This window comes from Typopeltis vanoorti, chromosome 2 (genome assembly GCF_054136105.1).
Source record: "Typopeltis vanoorti isolate ZY-2024b chromosome 2, IOZ_Tvanoo_1.0, whole genome shotgun sequence".
Taxonomy (NCBI): domain Eukaryota; kingdom Metazoa; phylum Arthropoda; class Arachnida; order Uropygi; family Thelyphonidae; genus Typopeltis; species Typopeltis vanoorti.
In genome coordinates, this window is record NC_143550.1 from 82635741 (window position 1) to 82655003 (window position 19263).

The following is a 19263-nucleotide window of genomic DNA, read 5'->3' on the forward strand; positions in this document are numbered from 1 at the left end:
CTCAGGTGGTATGGTCACTTAAACAGAATGGGCAGGGAAAGATAAGGAAAACAAGTGTTCTCTGCCAGGTTGGCAGGAAAACAACCCAGAGGAAGACCAAGATATAGGTGGATTGATGCGGTACAATAGATCTGATAATGATAATATTGGAGTCTTGACAAGTAATAGACTGATTTGGAGGAAAATTGTAAATAGGAAGTTAGTAATGATGTAAATTTTTCATGTAGTACTATCATATCCTGTCCACTCCTTGAGGGTACATGTCAAGAATTAGATGATGATGATACTTTATTGATAGTATTTCTGGATAAACCCAGCTATCTGGAATTACAAAAGAAAAATGCTTCTCCAAATTTTTTCTTTTTTTTTTTTGTTTTCTTATAAATATTAATCCTGTACACAACAGATTTACTAAGTAACTACAATCTGCAGCATTTTTTGATGGAGGGTGATCAGATAATATGAAAGTGAAAAGTTTGCAGTTAGACAGTTACCACCCATATTCTTACATATATGGATTAAAGTAAAAGAGGAAGGATTGTGATAATGAATAATCTACAAAGAAGATATCAAGAAGACAAACTTAATCGACAGAAAGAAATGGGATAGGAATTTCAAGATAAAATAATTCTTAATAAGAATTTTAAGAAAGTGTTTAATGCTCTGCTCCATCACAGATGTTGAAACATTATTTTAAAGGTTGGATTTTTATTCTTTTCCTTCACTACTTCTTTAACTTTTTAGGCTAAACTCACATTGTAGTTTAGCCTTAAAGAGAAGTAATGCATGGAGTGGTTACTTCACTTACACCATAAATTTTTGGAACTGAGATGAAACAAAAATACATGTGTTTCTAAGAGAAGATAGGAAGGAAAGTTAAAGTTAGTCTGAAAAAAAAAAAAAAGACATCTGATCTTGTCTAAGGATCAAGCATTATCAAAGGTAAGGCGGATGGAGGAAGAGGATGAGATTTCATGTGAGAAACATAACAAATATTTATAAGCACTAAAAAGAACTTTTTAACCCAAGTAGTCTTTATTAAAACACTTAAGGAATAGAACAACGTAGTTAAGGATATAAATTAAATTAAACTTTAATAAATATTTTCCGATATTTCGGCAATGTCACATTGTCATCTTCTAAAGGAACTTACAAAAAAAGCACGTGCACGGAGGCACTACAAACACAGTAACTGGGAATGAAGAGATGAAGCTATTGTTCTCCTAAAAGTCCTGATGGTGCTCTCTAGCGGGCTAAGTAGGTGTTCTTGGCCATTGGGCTGAAGGTTTGTTGATGTAAGCCTCCCAAATATGGGGCAGTCGCATACAACCAAAGGTTGTATGCGACTTTGTTGAGGTATGCGACCAAAGGTCGCATACCTCAACAAATTTGGTTGTATGCGACTGCCCCATATTTGGGAGGATTACATCAACAGACTTTCAGCCCAACGGCCAAGAACACCTACTTAGCCCGCTAGAGGGCACCATCAGGACTTTTAGGAGAACAATAGCTTCATCTCTTCATTCCCAGTTACTGTGTTTGTAGTGCCTCCGTGCACGTGCTTTTTTTGTAAGTTCCTTTAGAAGATGGCAATGTGACATTGCCGAAATATCGGAAAATATTTATTAAAGTTTAATTTAATTTATATCCTTAACTACGTTGTTCTATTCCTTAAGTGTTTTAATAATGCATAACCAATGTATAAGCCTGTCTACGAGAACCCAAGTAGTCAGAATGGCCAAGAGATGGCACCAGTTATAGGAGTCGAAGTTTTGAGTGCTACAAGGTTTGTCAAAACAGAAGGAAACACAAAGCATGCTTATCTGATATCTAGATAAGATCTAAGATTGGTAATAACATGGAAGAAAAAATTTAGCCAAATAATGTGACCCAATGGGCATATGCACAATAGAAGGAATGTCCAAAAAGTCACTCATTGCAACAGTTAGGGCAGAAGAAGAATATGGCTATCCACCTATAAATTATTATTATTAAGACAGACCTCCAGCGAACCAGGGACCGATCAAGGGAGACCACATACTATCTGCTCCGAGCTGTCATTTATTCTCAAATTCATTCACACTACTTGTACATACATCATCCACTGGCAATCCATTCCAATTATGCACCACTCTATCAGAGAAAAATCCATCTCTCAACCCCCTCCCCTGCTTCTTGACACCATTCATTCTCAGCTTCCAAAGTTGCACTCTTGCACTTTCCCCATTCTTCATAAAATAAAAATTTCCGAAATCCTCTGCGACTCTTTCAGAAGTTTGTAAGTCTTAATGATATCCTCTTTCTCCTATGTGCAGCCTACAAATTCTCGATCTGTCTTTACAATCCTGATATCATTTTTAACACTCTCCTTAGCACATTTTCCACTGTATCAGAATCACCAAAGTAACAGCACCATACCTATATATAATAGTCAAAGTGAGGTCTTATCAAGGACCTGTAAAGAGGCAAAATGATATCCTTATCTTTACATGTCAAAGTTCGTTTCAGCATTGCAATTATCCTCTGAGTCGTGTTTGCACTCTTAGTCATATGGACTTTGAACTTCGACTTCTTATCTACTAAAACTCCAAGATCCCTAGCCTCATCAGTGTCTTCTAGCATAATCCCACCAATATAATATGACAGTGGTTATCTAATCTGACCTAAGTGCATGAATGCCTTTACAATTATTACCACCGAACTGACAACCATTTTCCAATGCTCACAATTCAGCATATTCAAATCATTCTCCAAGTATTACATATGAGCTACATTCCTGATTACCCTGCCTATCTTTGCATCAGCAGTAAATAGATATATGTCGACTGTCAAATCCTTCCCAATGTCATTAATATACAGATTGCATAACAGTGGACCAAGGAGTGATCCTTGTGGTACACCACTGGTTACCTTAAATCTTGCATACTCACATCCCCCATATACCATTTTTATATCTGTCAGTTAGCCATCCTCTTATCAATACTAATATTTTATAATTCAAACCCATATTCTCCAATTTAGGTAACATTCTTCCGTGTTGCATTCTGTCAAAAGTCCTAGCAAAATCCAAAAGTATCATGGTGTATCAGTCCATGTCTAATTCAATGGTAACATTATTATAGAATGTGAGAAAGTTACTAACACATTAACTTACCTGAATAAACCCATGCTGTTCATTGCAAAGTAGAGATTCACTGTCAACCCATTTCTGAATGTGAGCTCTAACCAATTTTTTCAATATCTTCGCCACCACGCCTGAGATACTGATTGGATATATTGGATAGTTGGATATATCGGTCTTTGTGGCACCGTTGTGCAATAGGATTACCATACATTTTTTCTATTCCTGCAGAATCTTTCCAGTTCTGAGACTCAGATTATATAGCTTGGTCAAAGGAATAGCCAGTTCAGCTAAACACTCTTTTAGCACCTGTGCTGATATCCCATCAGTCCCCATTGCTTAATTCTTAGATCTCAAATCTTCTGCATATCATCATCTGCATTCAGAAGTGTTATTCTTTCATATTCATTCTTTCTATTACTTGCAGCATATCGACCGAATTCTTATGGGTTTTAGCTTGCAGTCAGTTTCTTTTCATACTCAAACTTAGGCTTCCATACAATAGTTGTGACTATTCTAGCATGCCTGCTTATAATTTTCATAACGGACATCATCATTATGAATACGGTATTCCTTCCATATCATCCATTTCTTATGGATCTCTTGCTTAATACGATTACACATCCATTTGACTCCTACCTTATTTATTCTTCAAATTCTTCTATTAACTATGTTATAGTTGATAGTGATGTTTTCCCACTGGTTCAGACACAAGAGTATACAGAGGATTTAAAATACAAAGTGATCATTATTTATTAGAAAGGGGGATAGTAAATCCCTTTATGTTTTTATAGCCGGGTATGAAACTCGGATCGAAATCCATAGAGTTTCATGCTGAAAAAACTATCGGCGAGCCCAAGTGTAAACGATCACTTGGGTAGTACAACACCAGGGCAACTCCATGCAAAGGTGGAGCAAGCTCCATCACTAACTTTAATATTCTCTCATAATGTAAAACCCAGCTCCTAAGAGATGTATATATATTGTTTTACATTATGAGAAGAGGTCACTACCCAGACCGGTTTCAACCTTTTTTGAGGTCTCATCAGTGAGAAGGTAGACCTGGAATATCAAGGTTTTAAGTGAACACGAACTTACATACCTCTACTATCGAATTGCGAAGTGGTGTACTCCTACATTTATTGTTAATTACTAATTTAATAAGCCAAAAGGCTATTTTACTGGCGAATATGTTAATAGAAAGGGGGATAGTAAATCCCTTTATGTTTTTATAGCCAGGTACGAAACTCGGATCGAAATCCATAGTTTCATGCCGAAAAAACTATCGGCGAGCCCAAGCGTAAATGATCACTTGGGTAGTACAACACCAGGGCAACCACAGTTGATGGAGAATTAAACCTTGATTTTTATTGCATTGGATTGGGTCAGCTCTAATAAAAAATCTACCTCAATCTGAGCTTGGACTGTATGAACGAGAACAAGAACACGTGACATCATCCAGTGTCGTACAACGTCAATAACGTTTTATATTTGCATTCGGTTATTTGAGTTTATGAATAGCCAGACGGTTATGATTTGTAGTTATTAATTTCTCTTGTTTACACTTTAAGTTATACTATTTACCCCTGAAGATGTAAATCCTATGATTTACGAAACTTGTCGGGAACTATTATTTCAGTATGTTGTATAACTGAATAATAAAAAATGTGGTGTAATCACCGAAATATGTCTTTTGAACAAATTAGCCACAGAAGTCTATGCCTGTAATAAATATTTATTACAGGCATATTTAAATAGGTAAGTGAGTTGATTCCATCTACAATAGGGCGTAAAGGAATACCATCTTTGTGTACTTTTGGAACACCATAGTGTCTTGGAGTTAAAGGGTGCATGGATTTTAGTTTTTTTAATCAGATCTGTTGGCATGTTGGACATATTGTGTAGTAATTCGTTTGTATCAACTCACCTACCTACTTATTGTCCAAATATCTCTCCAAACTCTTACAACAACATATCCATAACTCAGAGAGTTACATCAGAAACTCACAACATTTTGTGGAAAAATTAAAAAACATTACCGTATCAGAAAATGATCTTCTAGCTAGCCTAGATGTCACCTCTCTTTTTACAAACATTCTTCCTGTGGTGGAGGTCATCAGCATCCTAGGTACCTTGTTCCCACAAGATATAACCTCACTGTATGATCATTACCTAAATTCGAACTATTTTTCTTTGAAGAATACGATTTGCCAACAATTAACTGGCTTGGCAATGGGCAGTCCACTTTCACCTTCTTGTGCTGACCTATTTATGGAACACCTTGAAAATAAAATCCTATCTCAAATAATTCCCAAACCAACAATTTGATGGAGATATGTGGATGACATCTTCATTGTATGGAACCACAACAAGGATGACCTACTAGACTTCCTCAATAAGATCAACTCCTTTCATCATTCTATTAAATTCACTCTGGAACTTGAAAAAGACAAACAACTGCTGTTCTTAGACATCTTAATTAAGAAGCAAAGTAATGCCCATATAAACCTATCAGTTTACAGGAAACCCACGAATACAGGTCGCTATCTACATTTTAGCTCTTCTCACCATATTTCTCACAAACTCAGGGTAGTACACATGTTAAAGAAAAGAGCTGTCTGCATCATAACAGATAACAAGGACCTTCAAGACGAGTTAACTTTGATATCTAATAATCTGTTCTTGAACGGCTACCCACGAGGACTCGTCAACAAAATCCTTTTCTCTGAACCACAAAGAGAGCGAGAGGATACTCAATATATCAAAACTATCGCAATTCCGTATGTGAGTGGCATTTCCAACAAGGTCGCTAGTCTCCTCAAACCACACAAAATAAGAGTGACATTCAAACCTATAGAAACAATTCGTAAACCTTTCTATAAATATGCTGGAGTTTACAATATTCCATGCTCATGTGGTTCAAGTTACATCGGGCAGACATCAAGAAGCCTCGAAATTAGACAGAAGGAGCACATTGGTTACGTCAAAAACAACAGACAAGACTTATCAGGCCTGTCATTGAGATGGATAAAAGCTGTTCCCCTGACATAGAAGAAGACTACTACTCCCGAATGTTTCAAGAAGCAGCTGTAGTCGCTCGCTCTGTTGATAACCTTAACAGGAACCAGGGTTTAATACTCCCAGAGATATGGAAAACCCTAATTAGATCTCTTAACACACAGGAAATGAACTTCAATGCAAACTACAGAACGTTCCTTAGCAACAACTAGTTAATCATGTACACACCATACGTGTATCAGTGATGTTCAATGCTATTTCAGTTTGTAACTATAATCGTTAGAATTTTACAGTCATTCATATTTGTGTAATGTTTTTTTAACCTAAGTGCTTGTACCCCGAAGAAGCCAACAGCTAAAGTTTGGTGAAACTAGTAGGTTTAATAAATATTTATTAGTTAACACTTGATCTATTGTCCAAATAATTACTCTAGTTAGATGATCAAGAAAATAAACATTCATTATATGAAATTCAGTCAGAAATGTGCAAATATGGAGGTAAAGTATTACAGTGGCTATATTGCTAATTCAGAAGCTTGCTCAGAAAGTCGAATTTCAGATGAACGGAGCAGAGCTCTTATAGTACCCATCTCCTGGTAAGATTATGGAAGTATACTTGAGAAATGGCTAAGAAAAATTGTGGAAAGGAAGCTTGGTGAAGAACAAGTTGGATTCAGGCCAAATAGAGATTGTTAAGATTAGTTTTCACTTTAAAACAGAGTAGAGAAATCTTTGGAATAAAACAAGGATTCGTATTTAAGTTTTGCTGATCTGAAAAAGGCACATGACAATGTACCAAGAGGAAAGCTCTTCAAAACACTACAGTTATATGGTGTAAATGAGACATGATATCAAGCAATACATACGTCCCATTTAAGCTGTAAGTCAGCAGTTTGACTTGAAGGAGGTACAGGAAAATGATTTGAGGTAAAAATCAGGTTATTCATCATCTATATGGATCGCATTATGAATGAAAGTGGTATTAAATCTGATATCAAAATTGATGATGTTAATTTTAGCTCTTTACTTCATGCAGTTGGTGTTATACTTCTGAATAAATCCAGGACAAGTCAGCAATATTCCCTTACTAAATTGAACTGTTGTAAACATTTGGTATAAAAATCAGCAATAAAGACAATGACATTTCAGCTATTCAGGAACAGTTCTTAGTGAAGATGGTAAATTAAACATGAAAAGAGACAACAGAATTAGTCAACCTGTTATGGTAGGAAGTCAGCTGAATAAATGTATATGGAATAAGAAAGAAATTAGTCAAAATACTAATTAGCTGTATACAAGACAGTGTTCAAACCAGTTTTAATTTATGGATCTGAGAGCTGGGTTTTAGAACACTTGAACAAAGACTGGAGACATATGAGAGTTCTGAGAAAGATCAGTACAGTGAACAGATGGCATCAATGGCAGCATCACATAAAAAATGAGGATATTAAGAAAGAACTTGCCATTGTTAGCATTCAGAAATTAGTTAGTACAGCTAATCTCAACTGGTATGGTCATTTAAACAGGATGGGAGAAGAAAGATTAACAATACAAGTGTTCTTAGCCAAGCTGACAGGGAAAAGTGAGATGTAGATGAGTTGATAGAGTAAAAAAGTGCCTTAAAGACAGAAATATAAGATCTGAATCATATGGAATATCTTACTTCATACTTGACAGATAAGATTAATTTGGAGGAAAATTGTTGACTGGAAGTTAGCAGTAATGGAACTTTTTCATGTAGTACTATCATAATTATCCTGTACATTCCAAGGGAGGGGAAAATCTATGCAGATGATCAGATTACAAGATAATGAAGATGACCTTCAAAAACAAGCAAACAATATAATCTAAAGATTTCACAAATTAAAATAAAAATGATAACATCTAAAAAATAGAGATCATATTAGATCAAAAATAGACATAGAAGATAAAATAATAGAGCAGATGACACAGTTTAATTACTTAGGTTGCATAATAACATATTTAAGAGATAAAGATAACACTGTCAGATCATAATCAGCAGAAAAAAATTTTTTTTTCCTGCTGATTTTGATCTGACACTTGTTTTTTACTAATTTGGGTGCACTGATTTCAAATATCAAACCCATTTTTCTCTATCACGTCAGGTTTTTCCTCTATGGCATTTTCTTTTTGCTAATTTGTAAGTTTTTGATAGTTTTAAGGAGGCAGTACTATTTAGAGGATCAAAAAAAAAATAGATTTTTTAATATTATTTTCTGAAAGTATGTACTTTTAAAAATCTGTTCCTAACTTTTTATCAAGAAATTCGAAAAATTCCTGAAGATATAGCCTATTATTCAAAGTGGTGCGCAGATCAGAATCGGAGCGCTCACTGCTCTCGCTTGTTAGTAAACGAATAAATGCGCAAGAACCTGCAATGGCACGTACTGGCGCTTTGAATGCGAGAGAGGCCGATAACCGACCTAATACATTTAGGTGATGAAAAGTAGGCGATGACAACTGCCTAAAACAAATGAATGCTATGCATCATAGCAGACAAAGAACGATCGAAATCAGTCAATCGTTAGTCGATCTTGAAAGTATGATGAGCGCTTATAACGTTTCAATAAAGTCTGTTTTTTTTTGTCTTGCTAATTGCATGTTAGTCGGCAGTGAAGAAAATACATCATGTCTACTACTCGAAAATGTGTTCAATAGTGTAGATTCCTTCTGCATTTGTGGCAGCTTTACTGTTCCCAGTCAAAGGACAAATATCACTGATTTCGTTAAGAAAGTGTACTTCGCATACTTTGACGTAAAACTTGCAGATCAGGACAATTCATGAGCTCCAAATAAAGTGTGCAAGTCATGTGTAGAAAATTTATGACAGTGGAGCAAGGGAAAACGCCAAAAATTAGCTTTTGGCATTCCAATGATTTGGCGTTAACCGAAAAATCACGTAGATGATTGCTATTTTTGTTTAGTTCAGACTTCTGGTTATAATAAGAAGAATAAGAAAAAATTGTGTATCCAAATCTCGACTCAGCAATTCGGCCAGTTGCTCATTCCAATAAAATAGCTGTGCCAATTTATAAAGGACTTCCTTTACTTGAGAACGAGCATGATCGGGATATGCCAGATGTTCTTGAGGAGTAAGATCCGGATGTTGATTTAGACAATGAAAATTTAATTTCTAGTTCTGGGCCACAACGTTGTACTCAAGCGGAATTGAATGATTAGCAAGAGATTTGAGCCTATCAAATGAATCATCGGAACTGTTAGCTTCAAGATTAAATAAAAAAACTTACTGGAGCAAGATACGAAGATAACTTTTTATCGTAGCAGGGAAAGTAATCTTATACAATATTTTAAACACAAGTGTGGGTTTGTTTACTGTAACAATGTGTCAGGTTTACTAACTGAAATAAGGGTTGTACAATATCATCCAAATGAGTGGCGTTTATTTATCGACAGTTCAAGCAGAAGTCTCAAGTGTGTTTTACTACACAATGGGAATGTATATGGCTCAATTCCTATTGGCTATTCGGTCCACTTAAAGGAAACATGATGAGGACATTAAAAAGGTTCTGAAGTTATTAAAATATACAGACCATAACTGGATCATCTGTGTAGATCTTAAAATGGTGAACTTTTTACTTGGCTTTCAAAGAGGATATACAAAGTTTCCGTGTTTTCTATGCTTCTGGGATAGTTGAGCTAGAAACCAACACCGGAGTCAGAAACATTGGCCTCTTAGAATATCCTTAAATGTTGAACAGAATGTTATAAATCAACCTTTAATCGACAGAGAAAAAATCATTTTTCCACCTCTACACATCAAACTAGGTCTTATACAGCAGTATGTTAAAGCTTTAGATTTACAAGGTGACTGTTTCCAATACATGTGTGAAAAATTTCAACGACTTAGTTATGAAAAAATTAAAGCCGGTGTATTTGATGGACTGCAAATTAGAACTTTAATGAGAGACCCAAATTTCATCAACTCTATGAACGAAATTGAGAAAGAGGCCTGGGCTTCATTTACGATGGTTGTGAATAATTTTCTTGGAATCAAAAAAGCGTGCAATTACAAAGATCTAGTGGAAACAATGCTAGAAAATTTCCAGTGCCTAGGTTGCAACATGAGCATAAAGCTTCATTTCCTATACAGTCATCTTGATAGATTTCCCGAGAATTTAGGTGCTGTAAGCGATGAACAAGGCGAAAGATTTCATCAAGACTTAAAAACTATGGAAGATCGGTACCAAGGAAGATGGGATTCTCACATGATGGCCGACTACTGTTGGAGTATTCAAAGGGATTGCCAAAACAGAACACACAGCAGAAATTGCTACAAACAAAAATTTATTCCCTGAAACTCTTGTGTAAGTAAAATTGTTATTTTTTTATAAATATTCTTGTAATTTTTAATGAATATTGTTAAGTAGTTATGTATCTAATTATCGGCCTCTCTCACATTCAAAGCGCCAGTATATGCCGTTGCAGGTTCTTACGCATTTATTCGTTTACTAACAAGCAAGAGCGGTGAGCGCTCTGATTCTGATCTGCGCACCGCTTTGAATAATAGGCTATATCTTCGGGAATTTTTCGAATTTCTTGATAAAAAGTTAGGAATAGATTTTTAAAAGTACATACTTTCAGAAAATAATATTAAAAAATCGATTGTTTTGATCCTCTAAATAGTACTGCCTCCTTAAAACTATCAAAAACTTACAAATTAGCAAAAAGAAAATGCCATAGAGGAAAAACCTGACATGATAAGAGAAAAATGGGTTTGATATTTGAAATCAGCGTACCCAAATTAGTAAAAAACAAGTCTCATATAAAAGTCAGCAAAAATTGTGTTGGACTGTGAATAGATGAAAAAACAATAAATTTAAGAAAATCTGTAGAAAAATAAGAAGGTGCCACGTTATCAAAAAACAGATAAGAAACCCAATTTAAATTTTATCATGTAATAGCCATTCCCACTATCATCATCAATTTCCTCATATTCATCCTCCAGGGATGTTCAGGCTACTATGACAGCACTACATGATTAAGTTTAAATCATTATTAACCTCCTATACAATTTTCCTCCCAGTTAGTCTATTACTTGTCAGCACTCTAATTGGATCCAAGGCCTTTTAAAATAAACTTACACTTTAGAGATCACCCATTCTCTGACTCATTCTATTACTGGTTTGTTTAACATATACTTAATCACGTCTACTAGACTAAACACCTTGTTTACACAATAACAAAATGTTCATAGTCAGTTTCTTTGTTAAGGCCTTTTTCCGAAGTTATAAGATTCTCTTCTTCTCTGTCCATAGAATCCTTTCTCATCACCCTTTTGTAGCACACATTATTCCTCCTGACTCTGAAGTATAGGTACTCCTACCTCATGCAGTTCAATTTTGTTAATTTTTGTACCACCAAAAAAAGGTTTCTTCTACTGCTTTATCTAAGTTGCTAAATTCCAACTTAGATAAATTCCGTCTCCTTTTCTAGTAGAAATAACAGATAGATCTGGCGTCCTTAAAATAGAAAATTTTCAATCAGCATTTCCTTGAATATTCCTATAGAACATTTCATGCTTCTAATATATTCCTGTTATATTATTTTATGCTTCTAATGCACTTCTGAATCAATCCAACAAGAACTTGGTCCTCTTCTGGCATCAAACATCTCTTTTGCTAACCTTTCCTTACCCTTCTATTTAAACAACCATACCACTGTAAAAATAGTCATAATTTAAAATTCTGAATATTTTTACAAATTGTTTATGTTAGTACATTATTAGTTTGGGTTTCATAATATGTATTGTCAGCACTTGTGATGTGCACGTTATTGATGTTATTTTGTCAAAATAAAATGTGAAGCATTTTAAAAAAATTATGTACTTATTGGATTTGGACAGTTGTGTTACTTTCAAAAATTTTATTGTGGTTTAAAATTATTAAGTGCTGTGTTTTGTAAAGATATTCTCGTAATGCTAACGGAGACAACACATCAGCCATTATATATAACTTCTTGCTTGCCACTTTCATGGAGTGCGCATGCTCACCGAGGAGTTTGATGGGTGACTGACAGCTGACAGAGAGCATTCAGTATCGAGGTAACAAAAACAAGGGAGCATTTGGTATCAAATGGGGGATAAACAAAAGAGAGTTAATGGAAGTTTAAGAACGCAGGCCAGTAAAATTTTGTTCTTAGGAAATTAAGTTTTTATGTGGCAGTCGGGGGCATATTAATAGAAGATTAATATGCGTAGAATTGTGAGCCTTTAAAGTGGAGGATAACTCCTCCACTTTAAATAAGGATTATAAATAAGACTATAAATAAGTATTGATAAATAAAAGAAAATATTGTGATTGATGTTCTATAGGAATATTCAAGGAAATGCTGATTGAAAATTTCATCTGTTTTAAGGACGCCAGATCTATCTGTTATTTCTACTAGAAAAGGAGACGGAATTTATCTAAGTTGGAATTTAGCAACTTAGATAAAGCAGTAGAAGAAACCTTTTTTTGGTGGTACAAAAATTAACAAAATTGAACTGCATGAGGTAGGAGTACCTATACTTCAGAGTCAGGAAGAATAATGTGTGCTACAAAAGGGTGATGAGAAAGGATTCTATGGAAAGAGAAGAAGAGAATCTTATAACTTTGGAAAAAGGCCTTAACAAAGAAACTGACTATGAACATTTTGTTATTGTGTAAACAAGGTGTTTAGTCTAGTAGACATGATTAAGTATATGTTAAACAAACCAGTAATAGAATGAGTCAGAGAATGGGTGATCTCTAAAGTGTAAGTTTATTTTAAAAGGCCTTGGATCCAATTAATTTTGTAGTTAGTTGTTTAATTTTATTTGGAGTGTATATATTGTTTTTGTTTTATTAAATGCATATATTTTGTATTTGGTCTTGAGTCAGTGATTTTTCAGATTCTGAAAGAAATAGTTAAAAGTCATTGTACCAATTGGAATTGAACTCTTGTGCATATAAATAAAAACACTCGGAAATAGAAATAATCGTTATAGAGAAAATCTCATAACAAATGAGGATTTATAATAAGTAAATGAATAAATAATCCCCCTCTTTATAACAATTGGTAACAGAGATCAAATCTCTTTATAACACCACCTTGGATTAGCTCTGATTACATATTCTTGAATGCTAACAATGTCAAGTTCCTAACATCTTCGTTTTTAATATGACTGCCACCTGTTCACTTCTATAATTTTTATCAGAACTCATATTTGTGGATGCTAGTGTTTGATCTAGAGATTTATTTCTAACCAACTCTCAGATGCATAACTCAAAACTGGTTTAAATACTGTCTTGTATACTGCTAGTTTGGTGTTTTGGCTAATTTCCCTCTTATTCCATATAAATTTATTCAACTGGCTCTCCGCCATACCAGCTTTGCTTATTCTGTTGTCTATTTCCAAATTTAATTTGCCATCTTCACTATAAACTAAATAGCTGAACTATTTTATTTGTTCTATAGGTTCTTGATTGGGAATGCAGCTGAAGTTTTTTATGTTCTTTCCTATTTTCATAGTTTTGGTCTTTTTATTGCTGATTTTCATGCCAAATTTGTTACAGCTGTTATGCAATTTAGTTAGAAATTGCATATCCTGGAGACTGATACTAGATGGTGGCTGAATTCACTTAAGTTGAATGGGATATTTCTACTCAAAGGGAAGCCTGTTTTGGAATAAGGTTTGCATAAATCTACAACCTGATATCTGATAACATTTGATCACGAGTTGAAGGGTTTATTTTAATTAACCGAGTCTTATGTAAGAAAAGGACTCAAAAAAAAAAAATTGTTTTGGAACTGCAGCAGAAGCAATTAAGATTGAGAGGTCAGCTCATTATATCTGTAAATTATGTGTTATTCTGTTAGCAAGATGACGAATCCAAGTTTGAAAACAACTCTGCAAACTAAATTCTGTTTGAGACAGCTGACCATCAGTTGTAAAGGAAAACATTATAGGAGTATTATTTTGTTTATTCATGCAGTTCCTGACCTTGCAGATAATATCTAAACAACACTGTTGGCCAGAGATCTGATATACAACAATTTCTAAAAATCTTGCCATTTACACCAAATGAAAGGTTCGTTTAAGAGCAATGCTCATTTGCAGGCTACCTGTAAGACCTTTTCAATATCTAATAGTTGATATAACGGGCTTTCTGTTATATCAAAATGAAAATAAATATATTTGTGGTTGGAGACCTAATGACCATTCCACAGTGGGGTATGAGAGAAATATTAGTAGAGTTAAATAATAGCAACCTTAAGTGCTATTTATTAGTTTTTTTTTTTTTTTTTTTTCAGGATATTAACTTTGATATTAACAAGAAATTTGATACTATTATTATTATTTATTGAGTCCATACATGAGAAGTTGGTTGATCAACCTATAGTACATTAGTACAGTGTGTGGGTAATGGGGTTGGGAAAGAAGGAACTTGTTCATATTTGATTTAAATGACTCTATTTTGTATTCCTTGGGGAACACAACAAAGGGAAGACTGTTCCACAGTACAGCAACTGCAGGGATGGAGGAGGAGGGAAAAGAAACTTGTTCTGTGGGTTTCAAGGTGAACTGTGAAGGGATATGTTGAGCAGCAGCCACACATATTCCAAGATCTTTTCAATATTTAGTAGTTGATATAATGGGTTTTCTGTTATCTCAAAATGAAAAGAACTATATTTCAGGTTGGAGACCTGTCTTCCCCTATTAACTTTCTATCAGATCAACTAAAAACTGCACAGGAAAGTTTTGGTTGATATAGAAATATTCTGCTAACTAGACAAATTTATCAAGGAAGTACAAACATTAAACTTGGATATTATGAGTTTAATAGCTTGGCACAAGGGACAGGTAAAAACATTTTGCTTACAGTTACTGAGACATTTTCAAATTCTTCCCTTGTTCTTCCTGTACTTCCTATAATTCTAACTGCTGACTTACAATGCAAATAAAGACTAAGTATTGTTTGATATAATGCCCCACTGACACCATATAACTGTAGCATTTTGAATAGCTTTTCCCTTGACACCTTGTCATATGCCATATTTTGATATGACACCTTGTCATATTTTGTAGTCCAGATCTACAAAACTTAAATACAGATCTTTGTTATATTCCGAAGATTTCTCAACCATCTGATCACAAAAGACAAAATTCAGAATTGAATAAGTGCAGGAAATTTCAAGCTACTATCCTTAACATCCTTACAATGCCTCTGGGTAGCTGTACCCTCTTGTGTTGTATTTTTGGTGGAGAATGAAGACAGTCATTCTACTCTGTAATTTATAGCTTTTGAACAAAGTTGAAATCTAAATGGATAAGGTTTTCTGCATAATGAGAATTTTAGAAATCTGTGGTTCTGGATGATATGTCCATGAAATGTAACTGTATGCTTCAATAAGGATAAGAGCATTCAATTTAATGTAATTATAGTTCTTTTAGGTATATATACTTATTCCAATTCATTATTAGGCCAAAAGCCAAGTGAAGGTAAACGCCTGATGTAAAATCATCAGTCACAGGTTGGTTGAAAACTGGAGTCCATGTTCTTCAGATAGCGATTTCTTACGTGAAGTGAGATATCAGGAAAACGGAAACATACAATTTTCTTTCATACTTCTTGTCTGCTATTCTTTTGTAATAAACTAACTCTGTAGATGCCAATTGTTGCTTTCCCATGGTAGTGTTACCTGTTCAGTGCAAAATTTTTCTTCTATCCTGATGACAACTGAATGACAAAAATTTATTTTTGTTCGGTTTTGTTAAAAAAGTTTTTGCTTCAAAAATTTCTGAAACAAACATCTCAGAATTCACATCACATTTAGATTTTTCTGAAAAAATTTAAATGTGGTTTGATCTTGTGATAATAGCATATTTAGGACAACACTAATTAAACTTAAGCCAATTCCAGAGCAAATTTTTTTCTGTAAAATATAATCTTGTAATTTTTTATTTTAATTTCAAATTTTAAGAGTAATTTTAATCTCTTAAAACCATGTCAGAGAGAGGAAAAAAAATTTAAACCACAATGGAAAAACGTGCGCACGTGCACGCACACACACACACATTCTGAAGAAAACTAAGGATGATTATGGATGCAACATAGTTAATCAGAAAAATACAACTTAACCAACTAATGAGCAGAGAACTTGCTGAATGAAAGTCAAATTACTTGCTACATTCCAAAGTATTTCAAAATTTCTGTCCCTAATTACTGAGATCTCACTATTCTTGACAAATGTGGTAAACAAGAAATCTTTGACAAGATAAATAGTTCCAAATTTTTTATGGAAACGATTCTGAAAAATTCAAAAGTTTATTTTACATTCTAAGAGCACCATAATACTACTAATTAACAGAATACTTACAGCAAACTGTTGTGTATTAGAAAGCAGCTTTTGAAATAAAACCTGTGCATTTTCATATTTCTCTCTTCTTTCTGCACTAAGTTCTCCTTTGGTCTAAAAGAAAGAAAATGTTGGATCAAAAAAGTACTGTTATCATATCCTTAAAAACAAATATCAATACATGAAATTTAACCCTCAGAACAAACAGTGTATTAAATTACGCTATTAGTTACTTGAATCTGTGAATCAGCTATAATGCATCAGATCTAGCAAATAAATGTTCATATTACAAAATATATTGTGAACAAACCACTTAGAAAAGTCGAGTGTCTAAAATTAATTTAATACCTCTGTCCATGCATCACCCATCTAATTAAAGGTAACTAATACATTCACAAATTTTCCCATCATCCCCCTTCTCAACAATATGGTATTATAAAAACACTTACCCATAAGAGCTTATAACTTCTGTTCCAATGAGACATCTCTTGCAACAGAACTCAATCATATACACCACACTTTTCTATCTACTGGTTACTGTTCCAATAATATATTAAAAAAAAAATCTTCCCCCAAGCTATGACTTTCTCTTGAGAAAGATTTTAGTAATGCTATCACCATCTCCTATGTCTGAAGTACATCAGAAAAAATATCCTGAATCTTAAAGAAATACAGTCTCTGCACCATTTTTAAGACCCACTTAAAACTAGATACCCTTACTGCTCCACTAAAGGCAAATTCCCTCTCCTCTAAGTTCCAGGTGTATATAGAATTCCTTGGTCCTGCAAGTTGGCCTAATATGGACAGACAGGAAGATCTGCCACCATCTAAATGGAAGAATATAAAAAATACATCTGCAGTCATGACTATGATCAATCTCGCATTGCAGTCCATGCTTTGGATTAGAAAGAATCAATTGGAAAAAGATCATCTACATCAGAATAAATACAGAAGAGAAACACTATAATCACTGCTGCTGCTATTAAAGATCAGTTTAATTTAAATAAATATGGTTGCAAAGATTTTGCAAAATTGGGAAACACTATTACTTTGAGATTCCAGTTTACATACTAAGCTGCCGACTGGCGTCCATGCAGGATGCAATACTTAATTAGGACTCTAGTCTTTCTTCCACATGTTTCAGTTAATTAACACATGCACACAAAGGCAGTTAATTTACTGCCTTTGTGTGCATGTGTTCTTATTTTATACTTCTGATGATATCTCTATAACAGATGAAATATTGGAAGCATTAAATACCTCTTACTCATTTCCTAGTGCTGTCATCATCATCATCATTAAATTCCTGATATGTACCCTTAAGGGGTGAACAGGATAAGATAGTACTATACGAAAAACTTACAGCATTACTAACTTCCTATCTACAATTTTCCTCCAGATCAATTTGTTACCTGTCAAGACTCCAACTTTATCAGATCTTTTATTTCTATCTTCTAAAGCACATTTTGCCATATCAATCCACCTATATCTTGGTCTTCCCTGGGATCTTTTTCCTACCAACCTGGCAGAGAACACTTATTTTACTAATCTTTCTTCGCCTATTCTGTTTAAGTGACCATACCACCTGAGATTAGCTCTGCAAACACATTCCTGGATGCTAACAATGTTAAGTTCTTTCCTAGTATTCTCGTTTTTAATATGATATTGCCACTGATGCCATCTGTTCACAATTATAATCTTTCTCAGGACTCTCATTCCTGTGGAGTCCAGTCTTTGGTCAATTGTTTTATTTCTAACCCAGTTCTCAGATCTATGAGTTAAAATTGATTTGAACACTCACTGTCTTGCATACAGCTAATTTAGAGTTCTGACTAATTTCTCTCTTACTCCATATAAATTTATTCAGTTGACTTCTTACCATACTGGCTTTGTTGATTCTGTTGTCTATTTCCATATTTAATTTACCATTTTCACTAAAAACTGTGATAAGTAGCTGAATTGTTTTACTTGTTGTATAGGTTCTCCATTCAAAATGCAATTAATATTTTCAATGCTTCTGTCTATTTTCATTGTCTTTGTCTTATTATTGCTGACCTTCATACCAAATCTATTAAAACAGCTATGCAATTTAGTCTGGGAATCATGCATACTTATACTGGATTTATTTAGAAGTACACCTGCATAAAGTAAAGAGCTGAGATTAACATCTCCAATTTTGATATCAGGTTTAATACCACTTTCCTTCATAATGTGATCCATATAGACAAATAACAGAGGGGATAATGTACATCCTTGTCTGACACCAGAGTTAACATTAAACCATCTTCCTGTACTTCCTATAATTCTAACTGCTGACTTACAATGCAAATAAAGACTAAGTATTGTTTGATATAATGCCCCACTGACACCATATAACTGTAACATTTTGAATAGCTTTTCTCGACACCTTGTCATATGCCCTGTCCAGATCTACAAAACTTAAATACAGATCTTTGTTATATTCCGAAGATTTCTCAACTATTTGTCGTAAAGTGAAAATCTCATCCTGACAGCCTATATTTGGCCTGAATCCAGCTTGTTCTTCACCAAGCTTCCCTTCCACAATCATTCTCAACCGTTTCTTAAGTATACTTGCATACATAAATCCTACCAGGCACACTCAGTAGGGAAATACCTCTAATTCTCACATTAAGTTTTATTTCCCTTTTAATATATGGGTATCCCAGGGCGAGCCTGAGCTACTGGATGGGTTCGCAGGTGGTGGATAGTAGAACGGCTTGCATATATGTAAGCTAGCTGCAATGA

The 19263-nt window shown here is 34.2% G+C and overlaps 1 protein-coding gene across 8 annotated transcripts in view; it reads right to left on the reverse strand.

Annotated features, from left to right (window-relative positions):
• The window catches only part of Upf2 (UPF2 regulator of nonsense mediated mRNA decay), a 705876-nt gene that overhangs the window by 505349 nt on the left and 181264 nt on the right, over positions 1-19263 (reverse strand). For all 8 annotated transcript variants that reach the window (XR_016550243.1, XR_016550244.1, XR_016550245.1 and 5 more), the window contains one exon: positions 16519-16611. Coding sequence is in view for 5 of the 8 variants with exons in the window: in XM_090412106.1 (XP_090268232.1) it covers positions 16519-16611 (93 nt within the window). In the remaining 3 variants the exon portion in view is untranslated. The remainder of the gene's footprint in view (positions 1-16518; positions 16612-19263) is intronic.